At 38.4% G+C, this 27633-nt stretch overlaps 1 protein-coding gene across 5 annotated transcripts in view; it reads left to right on the forward strand.

Annotated features, from left to right (window-relative positions):
* The window catches only part of LOC122870371 (phospholipid-transporting ATPase ABCA1-like), a 165570-nt gene extending 144995 nt beyond the window's left edge, over positions 1-20575 (forward strand). For all 5 annotated transcript variants that reach the window (XM_044184497.1, XM_044184496.1, XM_044184495.1 and 2 more), the window contains 4 exons: positions 1231-1334; positions 2520-2612; positions 11461-11704; positions 18348-20575. In XM_044184497.1, coding sequence (XP_044040432.1) covers positions 1231-1334; positions 2520-2612; positions 11461-11704; positions 18348-18476 — 570 coding nt within the window. In that variant the 3' untranslated portion in view covers positions 18477-20575. The remainder of the gene's footprint in view (positions 1-1230; positions 1335-2519; positions 2613-11460; positions 11705-18347) is intronic.
* The last annotated feature ends 7058 nt before the right edge of the window (positions 20576-27633 follow it).

The following is a 27633-nucleotide window of genomic DNA, read 5'->3' on the forward strand; positions in this document are numbered from 1 at the left end:
ATCACACTGGGGGCTCCCAAAAGGGGCTCGCCAAAGTGTACATTTTCATTAAGATTATTGCAAATTTTACTCATAATCCCATGTCCCACCCACCACAGCAATAAAGCAGTAATAATGTTATATAAAAAAATGTTTAATATCAGTTTATGCTCTTTAATTTGCCTGTAATAAATGCATTACTTTGCATGATTTAAAGCAATCCATCAGATTGTGCTGCTAATAACAATTAAATGAGTAATCAGTCAGGTAATGAGTAATCCATAATAAATTACATTTACAGAATAATATTTCCAACCATTTCTGTTTTCTGGCTTAGTGCTTAGCGTATCGAGCTGCACTATTCCAAACCTTCTTATTTACTCACCTGAGCCAGGCTAGCCTTCACTTTGAGACAGTGGGATAATGTGTTGTCAGTGTCTGTGTCAGTTTCAGTATTTTGTGCTAGCCCAGGCGGCCTCGAGGCAGTGCCACGTAGGGTTTGCACAGGGACACATTGGGCACGGTGATGGAAATACCCCTTGGGATTTGTAGGATTCTGCTAGTGAGGGAGACCCAGGCCTGGAACGAAACCAGCCAATGGACTGAGTACTGTCACTCTCTAATCATGCATGGACAGACTAGCCCTGAGGAAAAAGAAACAGCAAGCCACTGAGACTGTGTGTGTGTGTTGTGCTATGTTGGAGAGTGCTTCAGTATGTGTCTCCATTATGTGGAAATGGGTATACTCAGAATTCACCCAGACTTATGTTTACCTTACCTATGTTTATCTGTATTTTTATATGTCGCCTGTTTTTGCCTTACTATTCTGCCCCTCCTTTGCTTATGTGTGTTTTCACATACACATATGGGTGGCATATTAAAGGGATCTGGGCCTTTACTAGACGGATGGAACACCATTCTTCCAAAAAATATTCCTCTTTTTGGTGTTTTGATGATGGTGTTGAAGAGAGCTGTCTTACACGTTAGTCCAAAAATCCATAGTTGTTCAATTGAGTTGAGATGTGAAAAATGCTTTATGTTGTTTATTGCTGCTCATTAGGTTTCTCCACTCATTTATCCAGGTGTTTCCTTTTATTTGTCACCCATCTGTATGTCTATTCACACATATAATTAAATTATCTGTTAAAAGTAGATTTTTGCTGTAAATATACCTTGACATCAAATTTCTTAAATGATGTGCTGAGGTGGAATATAATGGAAACTGTTTTAAAGAGGTTACTTTTATTGCAGGATGAGCCAACCACTGGGATGGACCCCAAAGCCCGGCGCTTTCTGTGGGACTGCATCCTGAGTATCATCAAAGAGGGACGCTCAGTCATTCTCACATCACACAGGTGCAATATCACTCTTCTATTGATTTTCTCTGACGGATTTACACTTCATCCTCTAAGATGAAGCCAAAATATTTTGACTCTTCACCAGGGAAAGCAGATCAACCAAATTGTCCGTAAATAAGAATGTGAGCCGTAAATATTGTAATTATAATTGATTGTAGTTACACTTTAGTTGAAAGGTATTGTTTCCTGGGTGGCAGTTAATATTGGCTGCCAGAAACACACTGCCTGCTATAAAGCTTTCATGAAGCATGAGGGCTTATTGACTGACTGGCGCTTTTTTTTCTCCATGAAAAGAGAAACTGTCAATATCAGTGCTGGAGTCTTTTCATTATCCAAGACTTCCCAGAGCAAAGTTAGTTTTGCCAACTTTGTCTTCTTTAGTGTTGGCCAATTTTGGACATGGTTTTGACTGAGGGAAAAAAAATTAAATGCCTAATTTTTTGTGCAACTTAAAACTTGATGGCCCAAGTCAGTATGGAACATTTAACAATTCACATGCCTATTCATTTCACCATTTCCCAAATTGCCTGGGTTTTTTTAATCTTTTGCGCTCCTGGCAGTGCACATGAATAATCTGTGCTGCTGTTTCATTTGAAATATATTATCCTCATTACATGTGTTGCCTTCATGGAGAAATAAAAGCATTTGTTGTTGTCCCAGGCAATGTGGCTGAGCTGCATCCAATCGTCCATAGCATGACCAGGTGGTTGTGTTTTGTTAAGTGGCAGATTCACCAGGTTTTACAAAGTCATAATCCTAATTGCACCATTCCTCAGAAAGGCTTCACAGGTTTTGCCTCAACTACAAATGACTCCTGCTCCAGCCCAACACCGAAAGAGAAAAAATGAGATAATAAGAACTACAGATGGTCCTTTCCTCTCCCTCTAATTACCAAATTTGTCGTCCATTTAAGGTGTCAAAGTAGACATGTAAAAATGCTCTAGCCTAAACTTTAACTGTAAATGAGAAGAAAAGTTTTAGTAAATCAGAAGAGATCTTTATCGACAAAATAATGCTAGTTGACACAGTCTAAAATTGATTGAGTTCTACCCTTTATAAAAATCATCTGTGATCAATGTTCTAGCCTTGAAGACAACACATTTTAGTAGTTGAATGAGAATCCCTCAAATACCACCATTATAATATAATATATTATATACACCCCCCCCCTTCTTTCAATAGTATGGAGGAGTGTGAAGCACTGTGCACACGCATGGCCATCATGGTAAACGGTCGCTTCAAGTGTTTCGGGAGCATCCAGCATCTGAAGAGCAGGTAAGGGTCCTTCTTTTACCATTGAGTATGTTACACCAAAAGTAGAATAAAAAAAATAAATAAATCTTTGAACCTCCTTGATTTGAGATGAAAGAAACCCCTGTCTCCCACTGAGGTGTTCTGTTATTTATACTGTATATATAAATAGCATATGAACATGTATATTGGTAATACAAAGAAAATTATTCATGTTTTTCAAGAAAAGGAAAGAATGCATATTCTTCTTTATCATTTATTGCTGCCACAAAGAAGGACTCTATAGGAGATACACAAAGAAGAACACAATTCATGAAAAAGTATGGCGTACTACTGGAACCCCATATAAACTCCACAATGTCATTATTATGAAAGGAATATGTCAACATTTTGGTATTTACACTTATTCGCGCTCTTGCCGAGTTAGATGAGAAGATTGATATCAAATCAGTTCATTAGGTATAAGGTTACAGCTGGAAGCCAATTAGCTTAGCTTAGGATAAAGACTGAAAACAAGCTAGGGAAACAAGCTAGCCTGGCATGTTTTTACACTTTGGTTGCGATAGATTAAACAAACAAGATATAATGTCTCAGTCAGAGTGCTGTAGAGGTGCTGGTAGGTGGATTTTTGTTACCTTCGGACAGAGCCAGGCTAGCTGCTTCCCCCCAATTCCAGTCTTTATGCTAAGCTTAGCTAACCAGCTGCTCGCTCTAGCTTCACATTTAGTGTACAGACATAAGAGTGGTATCAATCTTATCAAGTAACTCTCGACAAGAAAACAAATAAGTCTATATGCCCTATATCCTATTCCTTTAATATTATATTCATTTGTTTTGCTTACCAGGAAGCTTCTTGTCTTAATAAACCCACATATATGCCCCATATATTTTGGTGCACTAAGCTAAAGATGTTTTTTAGTGTAGACTAATCAACATGATTGTATTGATTTCACATGAAAACATCCATAGATGAGGCAAATGTGCAGATAGTCCAGTCTGTGGGCCGCAGGTTAGTGTCCCAAGCCTTTCACCATTATCTTAATTTTACATTTGTTTCTCTACAGACCCATAAATTCTATTTCCACCATCCCTGTCCTTATGCACATCCTTATTAGGCTTTGTACATGTCTCTTAATGCGTTTTGTTACGTCTCCATCACTGATATTTCCTGCCCTTAACTCTTAGCACTCAGACATTTCCCAAGGCCAGCACTTATGCCCCGAGCCCTGCATGTAACAGTGAGGCCCATCCATTACCTTAGGTACAATCTGGTGACATTATTACCACTCCATTGTGTGGTCTTCTAAGAGGAAGTACATTCCACACACACACACACACACACACAAGAGCTACACACACTACAGGAATATGTGGTGGCAATCGTTGGGTGGAGAGAAAGATCAATACACCTGGGATGAGGGGTGGAGCAGACCGTTTTTAAAGTTGTACAGGGGATTAGGGGAAATGGCTGGAACAGCAAGGAGAGGGCAACAGTGTCAAGGGTATTTCACATGAAGAGCGCTAATGTCATATCATTGGCCACTGTCTCACTGTGGAGACAGAAGAGGTAGATTGTAGCTAGGGCTAAAAAAAGAGTGAGAATGAGGGAGAGTTGAGAGGAGATGGGCTAAAGTGGGAGAGCGATGTACCAATCACTCCCTCCCAGATGTTAGGGTAATTGGCAGATCCTCTGTGTCACTTACATCCTGTCTGAAGGGGGACGAGCAGGGTGGTGTAAATAATTTATGAACCACACATGAGGTATAGGGTAGGTAAGAGCCATGGGGGGAAGGGAAGAAGCAGCAAACAAGGGAGGAGAACAGAGGGTTAACACATGTCCTGCTTCGCTCGACACGCTATCAGGTAAAAGGGAATCGCACTTCACAAGACAGTCAAGTGAGAGGAAGCCAGATAAGCATGACGTCTACACCGATTTTTGCTGTGCTTATTTTAGATCTCACACAGACAATTTACATGCCGCTGAAATGCTATCGCTCAGTTCTTGCCACGCAGTGAATAATTTCTAATTAAGCGTCCCTATCTCTGCTGCACTTGGTGTAATTAATGTTTCATGAGGTGTGGGACCCTGTTAATGACTGAAAAGGCAATTAAGGACTGTCTTCTCTGTTTTCTTTTCTCGTCACTATCCCACCACATGTTTGTGCTGCCATGTTGCGCCCCCACACACACACACACTCCCCTGGTTTAGCATGTGATCGACCACCATTGAAGTTGTTGTGATCCTCGTCAATCCAGGTTTGCAGGGTTAAACACTGAACGTTTGTCTCCACAGCTGAGTCCAAAATGTGGGAATGGCAGGGCCTGATTCTCACAAATGCACAAGCTGTTGCCAGTTTGCAGATGGGAAGAGTTCCATCAGACAGCAGGGGTTGAAATAGAAGTGTGTGAGGGGGGCCAGCAATAGAGGCAGGTGGTGTGCGGCATTGTCACACGGCGTGAGCGGCTGACCTGCAAAGCTGGGGGTGCCGCTCTTCCCCCTGACAACCCCCTCCAACGTCTCCATCTTTTTCTCATCACAAGCCCCTGAAAGGACTGCAGAATCTCACCGCAGGGGCAGCTCTCACATTTTGACCCCCTATTGCTCACCCTTCTACATTAGCTGCCCTCACTCCCCCTATCGCCTCTTCTCCTTCTAAAACCTCTCACCATATTATCCTTATTTATTCCTCCCTGTGCTGCTCTCAGGACGCAAGCCTTCCAACCCAGCCATCCAAGTGCTTGTTGGTGCTGCCCTCTTTAGTTCAGTGGTGACCCTGTCTTTATCACTGAGATGCCCTTCTGCTGCTTCAACAACCCCGCCTCTGTGTATCAATCAAGCCCCAAATGAGCCAAAATAGCCTATTTAAACTGCTATAGAGATGGTCAGCATATGAGAGGGGCTGAAGATTTGGTTTGGGCGGAGGATTCTGAACAGTAGGGCGGCCATTTTAAGAAGCCCCTTCATTATCTTCCTCCACGGCTGTTAAAAACATCCTCCTTACCTGTCCTGATATTGAGACCGTCAAATCAATCACACTACTAGGAATTTATGAAAGGCTGACGGAGAAGGGGGAAAATAAATAAGGAAAAAAATAATGTGCAAGAGGCTGTAAATAGTGCTTTAGTACAACAATGTGCTGGTATGAAAGCTCCCAGGTGTTAAGTAAACCCAAATGAAGTGGAGGAACCAATAAAGGGAGCTTCAAAGCTCCCCTATAATCTTGTCAGTTAGGAAGGACACCCACTAGCCGATGCAGGATTTTTCACTGATTGATATCATTCATATCCTCTCTTCATAGAGTACCTGCAGTAAGTACACACCACAGCCTGGAGTTTTATTTTCTCCTTGCTTAAAGCACGTCATGATATAAAAGTGGGGGGTAAAGTGCCTTTAATGCATTAAGGTAATGCAGTGTGGGTGCGCTGTAGAGTTTTTACAAGAGTGGTGTCTAAAAGTTTGGATCAATCCCCTGAAGTTGACGTTGAGAAGTCCAATAAACTCCTACCCACTCACTCTGCGTCAGCTCTGCAGGTGTGCCATTAACTAAATAGTGTACAGCTTTTAAGTGCGTGTCACCAGCGGAGATGGATGACAAAATAATTCTCTTTACGGTTTACAATGCATCAGCAACGTAGGTGTAATTAAGACTGCTAAAACATTGACAGACACAGATGGTGTACTGTATATGTACTGTATGTATCTGAGAGCTGTCTGCACTCAAAATATACAACATCTTTACCCTTGATAGTTGGCGAGAATGTTAATTTATGTGGGATTCTGGTTCTTGTACAGGAGTTTTATCATAGCTTATTTTTTGTGCTTACAAGCAAGGCAAGTGTCTGCATCTACAATTGATCCTTCAAGGTCTGCAGAAATTGTTACATGGCTCTAGGTATTTTACTACGTCCTTGTGGAACTATGCATGTTTGAAAATCCTGCAGTAACAACCTTTACAGGCCAGATGATGGCCTTCATGTAAGATTACTTTTGAAACACAATATTGCATGCAAACACCTTGTAAATATGTCTTCACATAGAAGCAGACTGTCACTATTAATCACTGAAAACTATCACTAAAGACAGATGAAACAGTTTTATTTGAACACAGTAATCTTAACTCAATGTCCAATTACTACCTTTTATCTGAAGCTTTCAACTTCATCCCATGGTGGACCTCGAGTTAAGATTAATTTGTCAAACTACTACTTCCTATATCGAGACTGAATTTCATGTTCATGTTTCATGTTTCATTCTAAGTAACTGCTCATATTGTCACTTCTAAACTTCATTACTTTTAGTTTTCACGTATTCATTTTAGATATATTAACACTATAAATCAATTTTCTGTACGTGTTTAGTGTGTAACAGGTTGTAGTGTGCAGTACACTGTGATATGTATATGTGATATATGAATTTTGAACATACAGTATTTTTTAATCAACACAGTTTTGAACGACTCTTTACGTTGCCAAACGGTCCTTTTCTGTTTCGACAAAGATCATCTGTCCTGCTATCCACCCATCCCTTCCTGTGGAGCCTCTGCCTAGAGCTCTGTTAGCTCCCCCTCCAGGAACTAAGGAAGTTTTTTGGATGACTTCCTGTCTGATCAAAGCACCAGACCACCCAAGCCACACTGTGACCTCTTGCCCCGCGTCTGCCCTCCCCCCTGCGGACTCAAATACAAGGTTTGGCAGTGGTGAGGGTGACCTTTCTAGTCTCCCACAGATGAAGGAAGGCAGCAGAATTATTTTTTTCCTGCCATGCCCTTATCTGTGTCTGGCTGTTGTTTGTTTTAAATTACATGGAAGAACGACTTTCCAGCGGACCAGGGTGGAGTAGAGGATTGAGGCAGAATAATGAAAATGAAGAAGAGAGAACTGCAGCGCAGACATTACAGTCTCTCTGCCATGCTGTGTTGAGCTGCTGTATCATATCTCTAATGTAAAATATTATGAAAGGATTAGTTGTGACAATGTGGTGCAGTCATGTCTTTAAACATAATCTATTCATTATTTTCTCCAAGGCTGGATTCAACCCCAAATTGCAAATATCTCACTTTTAGATTTTATATCACCAGTTAAAAGCAAATTAATTGTTTCAAGCGTGCCGCGCTATTGTTATGAACATGCAGTGTAGTGAAGGCTCTGTTTAAACATATACCAGCCTACCTTTCCCTACACAAGCAGAGTTTATTTGAGGAGAGCCAAGACAGACAGTGTATCAAAGATGAAAGAACTTGTTTTGTTGTGAATACAGAGGCAGAGTAAAAATGATGAATATGAAAGAAAGATATTCTTCCCAAAGTGCTGCCTGAACCCCCTGTGTAGCTGCAGAAAGAAAGGAAACAAAAGTAAGGTAGACAGGGAGAGAGAATGAGGGGAAGCTAATTGATAAGCCCTTTTACTGACAAGCAGCATTTTATTACCCACATACGCCCCAAACCATGTCGCCAAACCCTTTCACCACAATGCTTCCTGGCCTTATTGGATTTTTGCAAAAATGTTTTTGCATCTTGGCCGAGCTTGGCAGTCCTTGGACAAAGCGCATTTCCTGAGCCGGCAGCTATAATAAACACAAGGGGATTATGGTCAGAGTCTTGATTGGATGATGAATTAAGCTTGATGTGTGGGAATGGCTGTGATGTTGTGGTGGTGGTGTCTGATTACAGACTGTGTAGTCTGTTGCATCTTATAAAAATCATCAAAAATGATGTGGCTTTACGCAATGACAGATGTGTTCTGGCTATACTTAATATAGAATGCATATTTTATTCATAGAAGAAGGTGCTGTGTATGCAAATCAAAGCAGATATGCATTGTTAAAGGTAGAGGTGGACACTTCATACAGGTATAGTGTCTTTGCATTTCATGCAAACAGCTTAGAACTGCTCATGTATAGCATGTTGCATGTGACATGCTGTAGTATGTCTTTTAGTGACAGTGCAGCCATGGTGATGACATTTGACAGAGAAGCCATGCATTGTTAAGATTTTCTTTTCTATGGCCCAGTTATTCACAACAACATATACAGTGGTCTAAGATTTACACATCTCCAAAGTCTTTAAGCATAGCGAGCACAATGATATTGCACTGTTTGGACCCAAAAATATTTATTATATTGTTTGTTTGACAATAGAAGCCATGCATGATTTCACTTTTTAACATCCAGAGGACTCCACTGTACCTTACAAAGAGCCAATTTGCAAATTTCAAAAACATACAGTATTTTAACAGGAGATTTGGGAAATATTTCATATTTATAGTCTTTTGAACTGAGCAAGATAGATGTGCATGTGTTTTCACAGTGATTTGTAAATATTAAACACCCAGTTTTATTCATGGACCTTTCATACTGAAAATGGCCAAATGAGCATATTAGATTAACAAGTACCCATTAACAAGTACCAAGTCCTACTGTATAACATCTCTGATTATCATAGTGCTTTTATGCCTAATTTCATTGGCAAATATGAATCATAATCATATCATGATGGAATGTAATCATCAAAATTACAAATTAAAGAGTTTGAATAGTAACTGAAGAGAGCTTCTCCAAGAAGGACAAAGCAGTGCTACTATTGTATAATTAGTTTCGTGCTATAATACCAGAGTCGTCGTTGAGACTCCTGATCCTCTGATGATCATGAGCACTTTGATCTAATGAAGCCTTATATACTCAGTGAACACCTAGCAAAAGACCAGTATTTCATAGCAAGGTCCGCAGGGCTCAGGTCTGTACGGAATATAATGTGGAACAGTTGAAGGGCTGTCTAAATGGAAGTTGCTTAATTAAGTGCTAATGTGCTGATACTTGCAGGGCTCCCATAGTTGTATCCACATGATGTGTACTACATAATATGTTTTTGAGTTTCATGGGGATGCTTTTGATCACCCACGGTGTGCAGCCCCTGAGGAGATCACAGTGCAGGCACAGTTCTCAGATCCTCCTTATACAGTATGCTTGACGCATATGTGGTTGTGGAAGGATAGCATGCCACGTGGTCTATTGCATCATAGAATGGGAAATAGTCCTGTCATTGCTGTACATTCTGGCTTGTCCAATCATAATGCAAGAAACTTCTAGCTAAGGAGGGTTCAGACCTGCCAGTCAGTGTGTCTTGGCATGATCCGATTCTAAAAGAATATTAAATAAGCATTCCCATGTACAATTTATGCAAAGTTACACTATTCTTGCACTGCGGCTCTTCAACTTCAAGCAGTCGTGTTTTAACTAAAGGGACTCTGCTACCCAAGGAGTCCATTCATTGTGCTTCTCAGAACCAGCACAGAGCTTCACTTCCCCTCTCACTCCCTTTGGGATCATGTAGGCCTGCAGTTTATTCACCATATCTCTAATTGCCACTAAGGGAGCCTCTGTCTCTCGTTGCATGTAGCTCTGTACTAACCCACAATGGACATTTCCATGAGTAAATCCAACATTAGGGAATTAATTAGGCAGAAAACAATGGGTCATAAGAGTGCTAACGACAGAATAACAAGGCACAGAGTCTTATTTGGTGCTCACCAGACGTAGCATACAACCGGGAAGATGCAGAATGCTAATTAGCTTTAGAGCTTAGCTATGGTCCATTTTCATCTGTGACTTTATGTCCATGATATTATTCATGTTTTACCAGTAGAGCATGTTAAAATGTTTTCAAAATCCTGTCTGTTCAATGAAGCAAGCACTTTGTATGTACTCTGCATTACTTATCATATACTACGAATGATTTAGGTAGTTTTTATGTTCAGATTATTAAAGCAGCATTTTTTTTTTGCCACTTGAGGGCTGCAGAACAAGCTGTAAACACAACAATGACATATTATCACCCTATCATTGATAGCCAACAGTTGGGTATTTACACATCCAGCAGACACTGAGCAGCATTAACATTGATTTGGAGTCGTCTCTCTGGCGGCTCATCAAACTGTGCTAAAAGGAGAGTGAATATTTACCAATATTATAATAGTTTTGGTCTCCACAAACTTCTGAGGGAAATATCTGGCTCTTTAGCTGCTAAATGCTCCAATCCATGCCATTTGATGCTGGGCAGGTAGGGGATAGTGGGGTTTATCAGATCTTTTTTTTTTTTTTTTTTTTTTTTTTGCTGAACAAAACAGTTAAGTAAAACCAAAAAAGAATTGGCAGAGGATTCACATTATGGATGTAGCCACCTTGCTAGCGTAATTTACAGGACATTTCCCTTCCACACACTGTTCAAAATGCATTCGCCAGCACAAGCTCTACCTCTGTTTAGTGATCTCACATAATTTATTGGTGTCAAATAAAGCTAAGTGGCTGGCGTGCCTAAATATCTATTACATTACTTATCCAAAACAAAATGCATTGTCTTTGAATCGTTTTTTTCCTGTAGTTGTTTTCAACCATGCGTAGGCTTTTTAACTAATATCCACCCTTGTCTAAAAGCAATTTCTGTCTCATCTCTTTTGGCTTTTCTGCTTGACTCAAATTGATGCTTTCCGTTACATTTGGTGCAGAAGATTGTGTTGAAACCTACTATTACTTGAAAAAATTGAAAGTTTATCCATCAGCAACTTTGTTGTACTGTTGAAGTCAAGCTGCTTTTGCTCTCAGCTGCTTGTGACTCACCTGCTCCTCCAGCTCACCACATCCAGGAAGCTTGAAATGGTGGGGAAATATGAGACCAATTATATTTTGTCATCTCTTTTGCTTCCTGTCTCGTCTCTTTCTTCCAGTACACCACCCTATTATCCATCCCACTGTGCCGTGACCACAGGAGAAAAGAAAAGTTTGTTATTTAGATGACAAGCCATGAGCAATCTGGCACTGGCATGCTTGTTTGCAGTTATTTTTGTTGTACTGAATGCTTAATTGTCACCCTTGCTCTAGATTTGGTGATGGCTACACAGTGATTGTGAGGGTTGGTGGCTCTCCTCCCGCATTGACGCCCGTCGAGGACTTCGTCCAGCAGACCTTCCCAGGCAGCGTCCTGAAGGAGAAGCATCACAACACACTGCAGTATCAGCTCCCATACACACAGGGAGCTTTGGCCAACATCTTCAGCCAGTTCACCATCCATCAGCAGAGTCTGGGTGTGGAGGACTACTCTGTGTCCCAGACCACTCTTGATCAGGTAAGGTCCAAAAAATGGGATAAGTGCGAGGACTTTTTCCCCCTGAGCCTTGTGAGTCTAATTTTAAACTGAAGTATGTCTAATTTCTTTTAATAGTTTCATTTCAGCAATTTGACTGGTGCAAAGGATTTATTTGTTCTATTTTTTTAATAACCACTGTCATGTTTAAGAAAATTGCACGGAGAAACCACAATCTGATATGATTTGTTGGTTTGTTTCCTTTACTTTTAAGATTGAATAAGATCCAGTTGCAAACAATAATCTTGGTTCGCAAAATGTTTTCTTAAAAAGTCCTAAAAATGATATCGGAATAAAAAAGTGTGGCCATTACTTACTGTAATAAAGCTACAGTTACTAAAGCCTAGGCACAATACAGGTGCAGAGTGAGCACAATACAGTATAGATAAACTAAACTTTAATTAAGATTTATGGAGTCTGCCATATCATTCACCCTGACATATGTTAGTGAAAGCATGTCAGATAGCACTTACAGGCCTGTAGATATTCAGGGTGTATTAATATACATTTCTGGCTATTATGGAGAAATGATTCTACAGACTTATTCAGCTGAATTGATATGACTTCACCTCTTTTTTGTTTTTCATTATCAAATTTTTGATCAAAGAACTTTTAAGGCAGGTTTTTTAAATCTAAGCACTTACCATTTGCAGGAGAGTTGATACATTGTAAAACCATAGACTAACCAAATTATTAATGTTTAATTAATGTTAATGTATCACTTCTAGATGAAGAGAGGTGAATATACTGTCCCTTTGATCAATATTCCACAGTATCATTCTCCAAGGTAAAGGTAAAAAGAAATCAACTGAAATCTCTTCATCTCTGTCCATTGTTACTACTACAGAAAGCCAGCAATACTTTTATTCCAATCTCTTCATCTGTACCAACAGAAATCGTAGCAGTATATTTGCAAAACATATTCACAAGGTTTTACACACACAGAGTCCATGCTTTTTTGACTTGTGCACATGCTTTGCCCAGTTGTGGCTATGCATTGGGAAAACACGTTTTCTAATGTTACAACAAAAGCAACACACAGAGGCTCCATAACGTGTGAAACATTTCTGCTTTGCCTTGGGTATTTGTAGTTTGAATTGTGGAAACTTGCTTATTTCCAAAAGTTTGTTCAAGGCACAGACTTGGTGATAACTCATTTTCCTTTATCCAAATGAAGTATAATCGATACTTGAGTCCCACTGAATCTAGCTGTTCTGTATTTTGATTAAAAAGTGGAACATGGAAGTGGAGTTCAATAATTTCCATGATTATTCTTGAGAGCAAAACGTCAGTTTTAGCTGGTTTCAGCTTGTAGAGTAGCAGGATATGCACAATTTGACTCAAAATTTCACTTCTGACGTGGGCAAAATTTAGGCTGATTGAGTATCTGGGGACATTTTCTATTGTCCTACTGTCCTACTGTAATTCTGTGGAGTGCCAGCTCAGTTTAACAGATCATTAGGTCATCATTCAATACATTCAGCATTTTAAGTGCTCTCAGTTAATGCAAGTCAGCTCAGTCCAGGATAAGATTTAAAGATCTGTCATTGCCTACACATTGTCCTCTCCAATTTAGGCTGTGAGATTGACCAATGAGGACTACACTGAGTTTGTGTAGCCAAGACAGTTCAGCCGCCAGGTCCCAGTATTGAATCTGGACTGAATTTTTTATATATATATATATATATATATAAGCTCCCCCAGCCAGTACCTTTTTTTTATTCCAGCCCTAGTGCACTAGCTAAACCCCCTGATTGGTGAGATAAACTGAGCCCTGCATGTTACGGACTAGCTTCACCTTGTGTTTTCCAAATGGCCCCGGGGACCTGATGCAATCAGGCACTCAGAGGCGAGTGTGAGTGTGTCTGCTCTTGCAAGCCTGCCATTAGCTCGGCAGCAGATGACCAGGTGGGAGGTGAGGACGACCTCTGTGCAGTCCAGAAAGGTCATCGGTCCACTCCACCACGTGGGGGGAAAGCACCTCTGCTTGGATTTTAAAAAATCCAGACAGAGATGTGAGTGAGTGACTAAGTGAGTTGTCTGCACATTGGTTTGTACCGTGGCAGTGTTGTATTTAAATCAAATTATGTGATATAAAGAATACTACAGAGATGTTAAGCATTTCATTACTAACAGGATTCCCTTGTGGATAACCCCTAATTCAAGATAAAATCATCTTCACATTATTTATGTGAAATATGCCCTTTAGGGGGCAATTAGCCTACCACTATGACAGGAAAGGAATTTTGAAAAGCTAAATGCTTTAACTTAGTGTGTATTAGAGTTAGATTTGGTTTCTCCTAAAGGATTTTTAGCAGAATCCTGTTTCTGCTTTCACAGATCATTGGTGTTCAGCCACACTACTACCTCCAACCTTGCGTAATATCTGTTTTAACTTTTTCGTCATCTTGCCCCACATTCTGCACTGGTCAATATTTACCAGATCAGAGGCAGTAAATAAATCATACTTGGACCAGGAGGTCATAGTATTAAAACACAGAGGGGAGGACTGGAGAACCTGTGGAGAACCAGACTGTCACCTTTCAGCTGGTGATTTATAGAGAAGAGCCTTGACCTATAGTATAACACCCAACTTGCACTACAATTAATATTGATCCACACAGACTGGAGCTCAGGCGTTAACGCTGTTGGCCAAGACATTGCAGAGCAGATGGAGCATTTGAAAAGAAAATGTGACTTTCCAAACTGTCTTTTTAATGCAGATTGTGTGGCAGGAATATGAAGTATTTGGTCATTTGTGTGTGGACAATGGGTTAGGGTTATATTCAGTCTTGTCACTACTGCACACACTGAAGCAGATGACCTTTTAGTTTCAGAATAAATGTAGTACACTTGTGCTTTCCTGTATTCTTATGTTTAACTCAAATGTTATTTTATATATTTTCAATATATTTCAATGTAGCATTTAAGTTTCATTACACACAATATGATAAAAAAGATGTAAACTAATCTGACTTCTTAAGAAACACTAGTGCCCTATTACTTCTTAACAATAGTAAAAAAATTAGACACAGCCCTAATATACATGTCTAAATAATACATTTTCCAGGTAAAATTAGTTATAAAAATATCAATTATGGGTAATTGATGCTTTAATGATTTATACAAGCATTTAACTACATGTAGTATACATCAGTTGTAACTTTTTAAAAGCAAGATGTAAATTATTTTGTAGTTTACTGTTAAATAATACTTAAAGCTGCACCAGTCAATATTTTATATTAACAATGGGTCAAATGACTTTTAATGTGGAAAGGTTTAATTGTAGTATGACTGTAGCAACAAACCCATGGAGAATTATCAACCGAATCTGCAGTTCTTCTCAGCAGAGCGTTTTAGCATCTTTCAGCTAATTGTTTTGGGTTTATGGGCTGCAACTTTACTGTTTTGCTTCAATCTCAGTGCTAAACATATACAGATATTTCCCTCAGGGGTTTGTGGAGACCAAAACAATTACTGTCAAAGGAGAGTGAATATTGGACTTACATTTGCTAGGTGTCCTGGAACATGACTCCAAATGAATGATATTTGAATGATTGCTCCATATTTGCATGTAAAAAAGCAACTGTTTGCTAACATGTTAGCTTTCAAATGTCAAAAATGTCAAAGTTGTATTTACAGCTTGTTGCACTGTCCCCAAAGTGATGCCTAATGACGTTAAGGGCATGTACTCGTGCCTTATAATGGCAACCTAACTCTGAATATAAAGAATGGTTGTTGTATTTTTTTCCCATATTATCTATTTGTTTTGTTCACTCATAGACTAATAGACTAAAGCAAGATCTTCCACCACTAAACATTTCAAAGTCAGTGAAGTATCTTGGCAGAGCATGGACATGTATGTAAAAATAGCCATTTTACATTCTGCATGGACTGCTTTGATATACAAGAGAGGTTAATAAGGTGATTCACGTCCTTCCCCTCCCCTGTTCTGCCTCAACGGGCATCAAATAAACACCCAAATGTACCCTCTGTAATGTAATTAATGCCTGTATCCATCTGTTATTAAGAAAATGCCACTCAGCAGCACTGGTGCATGATGTTCAGGTCATGAATGGATGGTTGGCTAAATACAGAAAGTGTGCATTATAGGAAAGTCACATCACAAAGCAGGGGATGGATTTACCATGGTCATCTTAGTCAGAAATGCTGTCAACTGCACCACTGAAGCATTTTTTATCATACTAGTATTCTTAGAGAAAGTTAAATACAAACAGTACTTACAAATTCTATTGCAAAACTATACAGCCTTGACTATGAATATGAAATGCTGTGCATGCCTCAGCACATCAAGCCAACATCAGCCAGTGGCAGGGTCAGAGGCTGAGAGAAATGGGCGGAGGGTGTATTTGCTGCTACTGTCATTCTTATCCTCTTACTCATTCTGCCCTGATAAGATGCCTTGACAACTGTGACCTTGATACACACTGCTGATGGTCTAAAGTCACACACACAGAAGCATACTTTAGCCTCAGGCGTTCTGCAGGCGTAGCTTGCTCCTCAGTTACAAGGTAGTCTGCTGTTTTGCTTTTTCTACACTCAACTAGCCACCAGCTCCATGAGCTTTGAGGTCAGGAAGCTTTACATGTGTAGGTACCATATTCCAATAAAATGATAGTTGAACAAACAGTGCTGTTTGGAAATACAGTATATGAAGTGGCAAAAGCCTGTTTTACCTTGGAGTGAGCAAAGGACCATAATCCGTTCTTGAAGAAATTACAGTTTCTCACTGGAAGCATAACAATTTGATTCCATGAAATCCCGAGTTTAAACAGTTTGACTCCTTAGTTAAAACCAGGTCGGAATAGTGAAGGAGCAGAATTTGCCGCCGCTCATTACTACCGCCGACCTGCCCTTGAGCAAGGCATTTAACCTCCAACTGCTTCAGCTGCTCTGATATACATATACAGTAAGACTATGTTTGTACTGGGTTGCGTCCAAGAGAGCGTTTTCCAGGAAACAAGTATTTGTGCTCTGCAAACTTATCCTGGATAAATAAAAAAGAGAAATTTAGGCTATATCAGCTGTAATAATACTATAGGTTTTCTGAAGGGAATAGAACCATAAAATCAAGGTTGTGAGCTCGACTTTATGTCTGATGATCAGTACTTCACATAGGTAACACTTACACCCATGCACTCAACATGTACTTCTGTAAAATTACATTATAATTAAAATTGTTTAAATAATATGGTTAAATATTAAGAATACTTCAACATTTTAGTAAATATGCTTATTCACTCTCTTGCAGAGAGTTAGATGAGAAGATCAATACCATTCTCATGTGTATGTGAAGTACTGAGTGGCCCAGGAGACAATTAGCTTAGCATAAAGACTTGAATTGGGGGGAAACAGCTAGCCCAGTTCTGTCCTACCAGCACCTCTAAGATGTATTTAATTTTGTTGTAATTTTTAAAATACAAATAGAAATGTAAAAATGACAATTTGTGGTTTTACAAGGAGCTAAGCTAAGCTAATTATTACTTAATGCACACATGAGAGTGGGATGGATCTTCTCATCTAACTCTCAGCAAGAAAATAGATAGGTATGTTTCTCAAAATGTCAAACTATTTATTAAAGGTTTCAATGTATATACATTACTATAGCCTATTACATGAGCAATGGAAATGCCTCCTGTCCATATTTTCACTACCAGAGACATAACATATTACACCATAGTGACAAAGTAAATACATCAGAGTAATTGGCAAACCTCTTCCTTTGTTCGAAAAATGGAATTTACTAATGTCATTAAACCTTTTTAATCATTAACATTAAATTATAAGGGTACTGATTATATAAGTTGGCTAATCAAAAGCAGAAGCTTTAAAGGCTGACAGGATAGATCTTTATTACCCTGTCTTCTCAGAAACAAAAGCCCAAAAGGACATTATTGTTTATTTCTGTTCATTTATGCTCTGTCCCATGTATTTAATCTCTGTCCCATTTAATTTATTGGTGAGGATTTAATTGATAAGGAGTCTGAGTAGTTTCGGATGGAATTGGTCTGAAAGATTTTTTGGCATTTTTTTCCCATTTAAATACAATCTAATAATTCACATATCCTTTTATATTCACACAGTCACTGAAAATCTTTAATGAAAAAGCAATGCTCTTATCATTTTATATGATTTGTTGTTTTTTTCTTTTGAGTAAAAATCCTTGTGTGTAGCTTTACCACAACAGACAGCTAATGCTAAGAGAATAAAAAGCCTGGACTACAGTGATGTTTACAGCACAATGAAATACACACAGCTTTTTATGAACGCCATAGGATTGATTTCTTCTGACATTAAATGGGCATCACAGAGAGAAGAATGATTGTTTTATTCTCTTTCTCAGCTGGTCAAAGATGTCAAACTGACATTCACTGCGTGAGCCTAGACGCTTACTTGATGCTTCATAGCCCTTGTCTGGCAACTCATTCACATGCGCCCCATTGTCTGTACCACTATTTCTGTTTGTTTTAGAGGCAGAGGGTGGGGGAGAGCAAAAATGAGATGGGTAGAGAAATGTCCACAGGCCCTTCAATATTGTGTGTATTATGTGTTTTTTATCTTGCATTTGCCTTCAAGTACCTTCTTTTCCTCATTGATATTCCAGGTTTTTGTGAATTTTGCAAGGCACCAGCATGGGGACAAGGACTCTCAGGCCTATGTCAACCCAGTTGACACTTCAGATGAGCTGCCATTGGAGTCTGTGAAAACCTCCCAAGAAGCAGAGAAGGTGTAACACGCCCATAAGAAAAGCAAAACACATTGCACTTATAGTGGGCCAGCAATATACCTTAAACAAGTTTGAATGGGTGTGATTTGCACTGGCACTGGTGCAGTATTTGGCTTTAATCACCATATTGCACCCAGGCTGGCCGTCCAAACATGTCAAACTTTTTGTACAGCCAGTGCTCAAGCGAACTAATGCCTGGTATTGGCCAACAATAACATTTAATTGTTTGTGTTGTCTTCCATAACCATTTCTACCCATGCTTAACCATCTCTAACATAACTGATCTAAACCTAACAATATATGTCTAAAACTTAAAATCAAATGACTAGATCTCGAGTGAGTGCTTACTGCAAAAACTTTCCAACTCATCAAGTTATTTCTGTATCTAATCAAATCCTAAGAACCTTATTTTCTTAAAACAAGGATGTCTAATAGAAATATTCAATTTTATTATAGAAAAACAGCTTGTTTAAAAAAAAAGTATGTTAAACAACTGACACAACGCCAGTCCAATTTTGTTTTGAGTATATTGCTGACCTTATATACTTCAGGAGACTGAAAGGACCTCTGATCCTCTGAAAGCATCATACATTGCACAGCATTTAGGATACCTCAGGATTGAACTTTAAATTTAATTATTTTTGTTTATATTTGCTGTTGGTTATAACTGATAATATGTTGCACTGTAAAATTACATAAAAGAGAAGAGCTTGCTTGCCCTGATGTGTTTAGGTGGGTGAGAGCAGGTCAGATATCAGGCTACATACTGCTATGTTGGATCACTTATGCTGACATTTATAGATATATTTTAAAGAATAACAACAAGCGACTAATGTAGGAGTATTTTGTCAGCACAAATCATAAAAAAAACATTTAACCATAGTTGGTTCCAACCTCGCATTGTGATTCGCCAGCAGGCACATAAATGATTGCCACTGATAAGAAATTAATAATAACAACTCTGTCAGATGTGTTGACTTTGAATGTCTGAATGAGCCTCCAATCAGCTGTAGATGGTGTTTAATGGAAGACATTGAGGTTACGGTAGTGGGATAATGCCAAGTCAGTCAGAGTCAACCAGCTGTCAAACATGTCTGCAAGAAAGACAACACATCCCATGTGAGCACCAGCCACATCTTACAGACAACTGCAGCTGCATTTGATGCATTCCTGATGTGTCCATTTATATCATGAATGTAAGTGGACACATCAGAAACATCTAAGAATTGCTAATCAATGTATGGACAAGAATACATTTATTTTTTATGAGATTTTAATGCATTGCCTTGTTAATTCTATCTATTTTATTCATCTGTTTTTCTTTGCATATTCTAAATAAACCATCACTGAGATTTTTTTTGTCATGTGGCATGCTGGTAATGACACTGGTGTGTTTTAATCTATGACCACCAGAGACCAGTGTCTCGGAATATAGCACTCCGTCTCCTGCACAGTACTCTGCATTTAGTAAGTAATACATTTTGTCACAATGTGCCTTTTAAACACCCAGTGATGGCTCTGAAAACCCTTTAACAATCAATGATGACACTGGATAGCAGCATGCCTTATTTACAAAGACATAATGTTTTTAAACTATAAAATGGCTTTTCTGTCATTCATTTTTGAATTAATTTTCACAACATAGCTGTAATAGATATAGAAGGTATTGTATTGCAAACTTTGGACAAACAAAATTGAAAACTGTTAAATGGTTTATACTGTATATCTCAGGAATGTTTTATGTGCAATTTTGACTCAGGAACATTTACTCGTAAATGGAAAGAGTTATTTATAGCTCCTATTATTTTCAACATTCTGGACTGTACTGAACAACAATGAAAGATTGTAAGTGTCCCAACAATTAAAAACCCCAAAGCATTTTACTTATGCAGCTTACATTACTTGGCACTTACTTCAGAATGTAAATACTTCTTCAATTCGCCCCTCACAGGCGCTCTGGTTTACTTTGAGAGCTTGACATAATTTGTATGCTGTGCTAAGTCCTCACATTACTGTCTTGCCCGTTGCAAAGAATAATGAATCCTATTTGTACTGAATATTGCTTCATGCCAAGACAAATGATTAAACATTTACACAAATTGTAATGCGTCTCTGACTTTAATGTTTGCACATTGCTGTATTTGTCTACTGATTCATTGGGTCCCAGTTTGAAAGTCTCTTTAGTTCAACTTTCTTGTTTTATTGTCCTTCTTTTCTGTTTTCCTTCATGTCTTTCACTTTGAGTGTAGCTTTCAGTTGCAGGCTCACATTTGTTGAGTCTCTTATGTGTCCATCCTTTAACTGAGACCATGGGATGCCAGAATACAGACCGCAACAGAGTGGGTAAGGCATTTTATTTCACATTTAGTGGAGTCGCTCCTTCTCAAAGGGGAAGAGATGTTTTGTCTGTCAGATGCCTGAGAATAAATTCATTTTCTTGTCAAACTATCACATAGACACTTTTAGTGTGTGCGCTTTCTTTTTATTTTTTTTACTTTTTTTCCAGCAAATTCGAAGCTGGTATGCCTTAAGGTTAAACCTATTGTTTTCTCAATTTCATAGCAGTATCACAAAATATGTAGCTCTTGTTTTGCAACAGCCTGTCCTCCAATAATTCATTAAGACGTCTAATTTTGATGTCATTCGAAAAACATTTCCAACACCAAATTTCCTATTTTTGCCCATCTGGATTAGACAATCAAACCTCAAATGATCTGTGTACGTGCTCTACTTTTCAATCTAAATGAGAGAGATGATTCTTATATTTTTATGTTTTCTCTCTCAGTTGCAAATATATTTGTTTTTGCTTGTGAGTGGCAGTCACACGGAGAAGGGGATAGCTGCAATCCGGTAAGTTTCTGCTGTCTCTCACATCGCTAAAGCATTTTGCTGTGTATCTTCTTGGCCCACAGAAACATCTGAGTTGTCTCTAATCCTGCAGACAATACTCCCAGTGTTCAGGGGGACATCTATTAGTTAATCCATAGAAAATGTATCAGCAACAATTTTGATAATGGATTAATTTGTCATTTAGCAATCAAAAATGCCAAATATTTGCCAATTCCAGTTTCTCAGATGTATTAATTTCCAGCTTTTCTGTTTTATATCATAGAGATTAAATATCGTTAGGTTTTGGATTGCTAGTTGGACAAAATGAGCAGTTTGAAGATGTCACCTTGGGCTCTGTGAAACTGTAATGGACAAGATATGACACTTTATTGACTAAACGATAAATGGAGTAAAAAGTATGTATGTATGTATGTAATCTCCATTCTGAATGGAAAAAATAATAAGTCTGATATTGTGTGATTTAAATACACTCAATTGCATATTCAGTAGGCTATGCTGTATATGCAATTTAATTAATTTTGTTTAAGATTATCTTAGTGAAGATGTGGGTCAATTACCTGAGAATTAGCAAATCCCTTGATTATTCATGTGAGTTTAAATGACTATTATGACCTTTATAGTTCCTCAATGGTTCCCTCAAATCCACCAGGCCACTCATATTTCCCACATACAGTAAAAAGTCTTAATCTTGGCAAACTCTTGCTTTAACTTGAGTGTCTTGAGTAAATGTTTGGGCTTTCTGCATGTATCACATCTCTCGTCTTTCTTTACTCATTAGAACGCCGAGCTCTGGGGCACGCTGCCAGAGGCAATCAGTCAGGTGGGAACTTCACAGAGGCGATAAAACTCGAGTCTTAAGGTGAGATTACTTGTCACATTCCACCATTATTCCCTTGCACTTTTTCGTCCCAGTGTAATACTTGGGAGCTTTATGAGCAGAGGTTACATTACTGATCAGGAGAGTTGGGTGTGCAGGACTCAGCATGCAGGCTGTTAATTCGTTTGAGCCATTGATTCTTCAGTATATATGGTAAATGGGCTGTACTTGTATAGTGCCTTTCTAGTCTTCTGACCACTCAAAGCGCTTCACACTACACTACGGAATCGAACCACTGACCTTCCGATTAGTGGATGACCCGCTCTACCTCTAAGCCACAGCTGCCCCCGATATATATATGTGTGGCTGTGTGTGTGTGTGTGTGTGTATATATATATATATATATATATATATATATATATATATATATATATATATACACACACACACACACACTGTATATATGTATACTGTATATATATTTAAACATGCAAAGCCACACCTGATTTTTTCACCAAACTATGGCATGAAGTGATAGAGTGCGCAAAAATACACCCAGGAACACCAGGTAACAACACATAAAAGGTATTTTCCCTTTCAAGGAATTGAATGCTGCACCAGTATTTTTGGAGTGAAGTTTGTCATTGCTTCCTCTTCCCTGGCAGTGTAGCCTCATTTTATCATCAAATTATTTAGCTTCGGTTTAGTTCAGCTTTTATAAAATCAGTGATCTTATGCTTTTAGATGATAAGTTCACAAACATATTACACTGACAATATGATTTTATCGCTCTTGCAGTACAAAACAATACTCTTTACCGTGACTCGACCTTTTCCCGATCTCTGTGTCAAGTGCAAGAATACAATAAAAGGTACTGTCAGTCAGAATGGGAAGATTACAGGAGTTAGCGGAGATTCAATGATCTGCTCGACAGGCAAGCTTTACAGAAAGCTCCTGCCACCCTTTCAGACTGTAATCAGCCTTTGTACTCTGAGTTTGCTGTTCTTGCTTCGAGGTACTTGTTATAGGCTGTCTGGAATAGGTAGTAATTGGTACAATGTCTCTGTTCATCTCACTGCAGTCAAACGACTATAGACACTTCAGAGGAACTTATACTTTTTGTCTGTCTAGAGTGATTTTTAAAATTATCTTATCTTTTTTTTTATTATAATTGTGGAATGAATCTATATGTTTTTAAAAATCAAATCAACTACAAAAACTATTTAATTCCAGCAGCGTTTATTTCAAAATGTCCTTTTTCCAAAGTTATTATTTCACATAATTTTTCATAATAACCGTTGTCTTTCATAATGCCTCTTTCCATCACAAAGTCTTCATCTGTCAGTCATGACAAACAGGTCAGAGCCGGTTACTGTGATTGTCAGCCTGCTCATTCAAACCAAAGCTAATCACATAGAAATAATTTGTTTACTTATTTTGTTGTCTTTGGCGTTATTAAACTCTGGCACAGAGATTAAAAATGGTGGCACTGCCCATCATTTGGTAACTGTACATTCCTCCACACTTGCGTAAATGAAAGTGAACCATTTTAAAGCACACAGCATGTATTTCTTTACATATACAGTATATTTACAGCATTTAAATGCTACACCTTTCTTGAAGCACTGTAAACACTTTGACTCTCATACTCGCAGTCCTTGAACTGATTGCATGTGCAGTCATTTAAAAAAGTATATATGAAAGCATCTCTTCTATTCATTAACTGAAAGGTCTCCACAGTGCCAGCAGTGGGCTGATAACGTTCCACCAGGCCTCATGCTGTTACAGATTAATATGTCAAGCAGACGGAGTTGTTCTAGAGGATTTTTGACAAAAACATTACATAGCTCAGTAATGTAGTGAAACTGACTCTAAAGTAGGAGACTTAATCCAATATCCAGATGAAAAATCTTTGCAAGCTGCAATACTAAACCATTTTTTGTATATTTTTACTAAATTAAAATAAAGAATCCATATGCAATTCACATGGTCTGTGGCAATAACAATGTCCTGCTAGAAGCTGTTCAATTCATAAAAGAAAGAAGTTGACATTTGGGGATTGCTAAGTGCATCAAATCTGAGTGTTTGAAAAATTGCCCTTTTAAAGCTTTTGTTGTGATCAGAAATGCTATTTTGAAACCTAATTATAGTTCTGAGTTGCTTTATTTTTTAACTTTGAACTTACTTTAAGTATTTGTTTGATGTTGTGTTATTTATATATGAAATTATGTATTTACTTTATCTCTATGAAAGTGTGTGTAGACTTTCTCCTGCAGGAGGGAGGTAGGCCTGTGCAAAGAATGTAATTAGAAAATGCTGGTATTGGTCAACATGGTCTCATGAAATGTCTTAACGTTGCGATTTTCTTATGTGATTTGATGTTTTTCCACATGAAACAGGATACTGGGATGGAACTAAACACCAGGAGGGATTTAATTTGAATATTAAATATAGTAGTATTTAGATAATTTCAGTTCAAAGTATATTTGAACTTCTACTTTTTCCAAGCTTAAAAGATAGAGCGGCAGGTTTTCTTTGGTAGGGGGGTTGGCTGGAGCACCACCAGATGTGATCAAATTTTATTGGGAGAGAAAAGCATTAGATTTTGATTTAGAAATACAAACAAACATGCATTTTGTTACATACATTTGGCAAATAACAACACATAATTACACGCAAGCACATCCAAAGACACAAGAACAGGAGGAAAGGAAATTTCATGAGCGCTTTAATGAGCAGCACATACACCATTGAGTTGCACATTAAAAATGTTTTGGGATGCTGAAATATGCAGATATACTATTCCAAGGTACATAACATTTCAGTAAGGATGCAACAAGTTGTTGCTCCAAATGTTACATTTGCAAGAAAAAAAAATGAAAAAAAATAAATAAATAAATCACATTACCTGCCTGCGGCATTGCAAACTCAGTCGTCAGTCTAGGTCAAACATTCTATCGCTTCACCATGATTCATTTTCTCTCTACCATAAATGAAAAATATTGATGAGAACACAAACAACTGATAAGCATTTGAGGTAGAGAAAATAGTTTGTGTTCTCTTCAGAAACACCTATAGACCCCTTTCACAGCAGATATTTTGACAGTTCACAGTAGGAAAAGCACTTGCAGGGTCCCGGTGCATGCTGGCTCATTGTCACACTGCCGTGGCTTACTGGGACATCTGAATACAACTGAGCCGTCGTTAATGTTATTAGCATGTTTAATGTTACAAAGCTGTTTTCATTGTTTTTCTGATGAATGCCTGTGGCAAAAAAACACCTTCAACTCAACAGGCTTAGATGTCATGCTCTGAATTCTGCATAACACAGTAGGTAATTTTCATAGTTAGACTAATGTTTCCTGTATCACCAAAACCTAAAGAAAACCAGGCATGTACTTAGGTTTTGCATATAGAATTGCCAAGTATGTGTGTAGGCAGTATTGCTGTGGAAATGAATGTCAGCGACTTCTTGCAGACAAATGAAAAGGGACAAATAAATGCTGCATTGGACTCCGCACTGTGCATTCTATCTTTCTGTCTGAACTACAGTAGTTACTGGTGTAACTTATCACATGTTTTTGTTGTGTTGCCTTGTGGAAAAGCTTCTCCTCTCCTCCTCTAGTTAATTGCCTTTGTTGACATTTTTATGCATACATGCCACGCTAAACTCTTCGTCTTGTCTCCTGGTTTGACTTATACGATGAAAGTACCATATCTTCTCTTCATTCCTCCTGTCCTTTTTTTCTCAGTTCAACATAGGCCACAACAGCTTCCAAAAATATTTTTTCATTTATTCTTTTATGGCAGCCATTATAGATCTGAGTGTTTGTTGCTGATATTTCCGGTTTTATTAAGTTAGGATTATTTCTTTAATTCCCATGACGTGTGGTAGATGCAACAAAGCTCACACTGACTGGGTATTCAGTCATTTGTATGCAGCGCTGCTTTGGACTATTTTGAGCAAGTTCAGAGCTTCATACTGTCTGCTATATGTAGCTGACTGACCCCTGTGGAAGCTGGTGTTGAGGTACCAGGGTGATGTGATGACACATTCTGTGACGGGGTTCAGTTTAATCGAATCTCTGATCTTTAACAAGGTAAGATTGCATCAGAAATAGCTATGATGCCCGAGTATTGTTGCACTTATTGTTCAGGGCTATTTAAGTTACACCAGACAGCCACCCACCTCTCTGGGGCTTCACGCTGAGGGATGATGAGGGTTCAAGCTTGCTGTGTGGGCCTCGATTCCCGTTTGATTGGTGTTCATTTAAGATCTCCCGCAGTGCTGAATGCTGCAACACCGCTGCGAAGTCAGACATTTCTCAGCACCTTCCAGCGATTTTTTTTTTCCCCGTCCGGCTGCCGTCTCTAAAGTGCCGCTTGTCTTTGAAGGCGGTGGGTGGGGTTCGCTGTCACAGCACGGTCAGGCATGAACTGTCTGGTGCGCTGACTGATTATGGCCAGTTTAATAATTTAGCTTTCTTTAAGTCACCTTTGCAATCAGTGGTGAATTACTTTCCTTCCCAATTCATTACATCATGTCTCCTTTGGACTTGCTTAGCTTATACAAATTGCAATTGTTTTTTGAGGGAATTTGATTATTACACTTCCACAATTATATCACTGGAAAATTAATCATCCACAGACACCTTGAGGACAAACCTGATCAGCAGTTGAATCAAGCCAAGTACTTAACTAATTCTTTATGGATACATTTTTTGCAATAACTAATACCCAGTAAATATGATTCAGTAATTGTTTTTGCCTACATTTTCTTTCACTCAGGTATTCATCAAAAAACCTAGTAGTTGGCCAACATGAAATGCACCATACATACAGTATAAGCGTAAGCGAATGTCAAGGCCATTTCACTTTTACAATACAAGCTATCTGATTTATCTAAGAATAACTGTTGGTGAAAGCTTTTCCTGTTATTTATAAAATATTGTTGAGGATGTTACATGACATTCTCAGCTTAAGCCAGGTGATGAGTCAGCTGGATAACAATTTTGTAATATATTTAGAAGTGAATAAACCATCCCTGCCTACTAAAAAAGATGTTTATAATGTATACTACTCATTTGCAGCAGCAAATGTGTTTCCAAAGAAACACAATAGTTAGCAGTACCACCCAGATTACATTTTTATCAACATAATGAGGAAACATTTCATTTAGGAGACAGGCTAGAATCATCTTGATATATTTTATTTATTTATAATTTATTCTGTAGTGTGAAAAAGCATTTTTTTCTGTGTTTGTTTAAATTCACAGTGCCACAAGTGAACCAGGGCTCAGCAACAAAACTCACATGGACTCATAATTAATTCATTTGCTGGACAGAGTTTGTGTAGCTTGTCGTCCAGAAAGGTTAGCAACTTTGGCAGTCGGGTGAGTCAAAACATATCTGATTCTAGTCCCTGTAACATGCATATTGGACTTTTGTATGCTGACGTCTGAGCCAGAACACATAAATAAATTTCAGAAAATGTATA

Source organism: Siniperca chuatsi, linkage group LG22 (genome assembly GCF_020085105.1).
Source record: "Siniperca chuatsi isolate FFG_IHB_CAS linkage group LG22, ASM2008510v1, whole genome shotgun sequence".
NCBI lineage: Eukaryota > Metazoa > Chordata > Actinopteri > Centrarchiformes > Sinipercidae > Siniperca > Siniperca chuatsi.